The sequence below is a fragment of the Pocillopora damicornis genome, chromosome 4, assembly GCF_964200805.1.
Source record: "Pocillopora damicornis chromosome 4, jaPocDami1.2, whole genome shotgun sequence".
NCBI classification, from domain to species: domain Eukaryota; kingdom Metazoa; phylum Cnidaria; class Anthozoa; order Scleractinia; family Pocilloporidae; genus Pocillopora; species Pocillopora damicornis.
Window position 1 is genome coordinate 15149216 of NC_142673.1, and position 2639 is coordinate 15151854.

General features: G+C 39.4%; 1 protein-coding gene across 1 annotated transcript; it reads right to left on the minus strand.

Annotated features, from left to right (window-relative positions):
• Positions 1–440: 440 nt before the first annotated feature.
• On the minus strand, positions 441–2227 carry LOC149046952 (uncharacterized). Its single transcript, XM_089202930.1, has one exon. It carries the CDS (start codon positions 1686–1688, stop codon positions 1065–1067), a length of 624 nt encoding a protein of 207 aa, XP_089059056.1. The 5' UTR covers positions 1689–2227; the 3' UTR covers positions 441–1064.
• Between the last annotated feature and the right edge of the window lie 412 nt (positions 2228–2639).

Here is a 2639-nt window from a genome sequence, read left to right on the forward strand (position 1 = left end):
AGGGCATGTAATAACTCTGAGAAAGTCCAACAAGTGGGATTTCGCAGGAGATATTCTACGACAAGAGCAACATCAGTGGGAACTTAAAGAACACTAGTGGGAAGTATGTAGCACAAGGAGAGCTACAGGGATGTTGAAAGTAAAGAAAACCGAAAAAAGGCCCAAGTAAATCTCAGCCAAGATCCTCTCCAGTAAACTATCAAAGCCCAAAATGAACATCTCCCTGAGTCCACTTCCACTGACACTAGCTGTTCTCATATGACAGTGAAGCAATAAATAATATGGTGTTATAGTGAGACCTGTATCTAACAATGACTGGGGACTAGGTGAATTTGTTCGCGAAATTGAGGGTTCACCTTATCACCGTATTTATTCCGTTACACACCGCAACGTTTATTAAATTATTCTTCCTTTGAGTGCTGCCTTTATTCGAGGGCGCAGTTTATTTAGAATCTAATTTGTTTTTTGCAAAGAATAGTATGTTAACTGAATATTTGATTTAAAAAAAAACCATGTTTTGTATATTGTTCTCGTGTTTCGATTTTCAAATGTACTGATCTTAAAACATTGTTACAATGAAGAAACATAAATTTTGTAGGCTTGCACAAACTCGATTATATGTTGCTGCATTTGCTTTTTGATGATGCGGTGTTTTTTCGAGGGTGGCGTTTATTATGAGAATCATTTCTGCTCTAAACTGCAGCGTTTATTCGAGGACGGTTTTTAATCGAATAAATATGGTAATCACTTTATTTATTGATTGGGCGATCACGGAACTGTTCTGGCGATAATAAAATTCGCCAAAACTCTAAAAAGTTTTTTTGACTGTTGCAGATTGAACCCTTATGGCGTTGCTCCGCTTTTTAACAAACACAGGTTTCTTTTCTAAGTAAAGTTTTATCAAATTCTTTCAAAGCGCTTTAGAGATATATACTAGAATGCTGTTGTGATCACTCGTGCGAAACGTCGCTTCAAACTTTTAAATTTGAAAATCAAACATGCAGGGTTCGAGGGTTACGCTAAGATGCAACCGACCGATGTTCCGAAATACAAAAAACTAAAACTTACCTCGCTCCAGTGTTAAACTCAGTGAGGAAATTATACAAGCAGTTTGCCACCTCCACTGACCCACGTTTGGCTGTCGTCTCGTCCCACGTAAACATATAGCCCTGGTTGGACACGCAATCCTGGATACCAAAGTTGTAGGTCCACAGCTGCCTCTTATAAAACATATCGTTATGCTGTAAGTTTGGGGTCTCCAGATTTTGTTGAAAATCATAAGTTATCATGTCTACAGCATCTTTACTGAGGTGTTTTACTCCTGAAGAGCCAACTGGACGGGGCTTTCCAACCCAGCTCCTCACCGCGCGTGCCTTGTCGTCTTTACGCATTGTAAATGCAGATTCGGCAAGTTTGTGATGTTCCTCGAGTTCTTTTTCAAGTTTTTCTTTTTCCGCACCCTCGGATGATCGCACTTTAAGGGCCAGTTTATCGCAGGTGGCGCAAGTGTTGGTGCGAGGTAGTGCGAAGCCCAGGTTGAATTCTCCATTGAAGATGTCCCTGTATGTGTGTAGTAGGATGTGGGCTTTCAGTTTCGGTGGAATTGGTGTTGTGTTTTTCTGCTGACATCTAAGGAAATAAAATGATTCTCTATTATCACAGCGCCGAAAGTAATGCGTTTGGTGCATTTAGTACAGATGTACAAACTACCGCGAACTGATGTCTTTAATACCTGTCGACATTGTCCTTTATTATAAAAAGTTTATGCTTAAGTTTTCAAATTTGCCATTGGCAGTCCTTGTGAACTTTTTGTATTTTACAATTTCCTTTTTTTTTTCCTCGGTGTATTTCCTCGTTTTTCTGGCGTTTTTACGTTGAAAGGGTATTATTTATTTTTTATTACCTAAGACCTTAAAACTCATTTAACTGTTGGTTTGTTTTGAGCTATTACAGTTACCTTATAATTTCGCGTTCCCTTTCGAGAACAGCTGGCTTGTTCATCTCTAAGTAATCGTAGTACATTCTCTGTACTGACCATCCTGGTTCCAGATACTCTCTGTCAGGGTTGTCTTTGTGGGAATAATGGGATGTTTGTTGAGGAAAGGAACTGATGTGGGCTCTGACCTATACAAAAGAACATACGTTAGAATCAATCCTGCGACATATATACAAACCCCAACCCCTTCCCTGTTTTCTTGACTTTACAAAATAAAAAAAACAAAAAACAAAAAAACACCCAAATCAAGAAAAATTTATCTCTTGCAGAAAGATGCTCTTCAGTACCAACTTGACAACTTCTCTTTTAGATTTCTCAATTTCTTCGTGACTGATACGCTGTGTGATCTCACATGTGTTTGTATCTTCTTTCTTCTTTCTCGAGGACCACTTGAGAATCGGGTCAGAAGGCAGTTCAAAGAAGCTGTTGGGTTAACTGTGGTCACATACACTTCCTTCTTTATCTCAAGCTTCTCCACTGCGATGTTCTCAAACTTGAGTTCTGGGTAGTCACTACTATACAGGAAGGGAGGGCCTCTCAGCCATTGCTCATTCTTAAGAAATTAATTCATTCCAAGGCCTCAAGTAACATCATCAGCGGGGTTCAGTTTGCCAGGACAATGTCTCCACTGTTGTGGTGACGT

Coding starts and splice junctions, on each gene's coding strand:
- LOC149046952 (XM_089202930.1), bottom strand. CDS start 1,688: ATGCACCAAACGCATTACTTTCGGCGCTGTGATAATAGAGAATCATTT.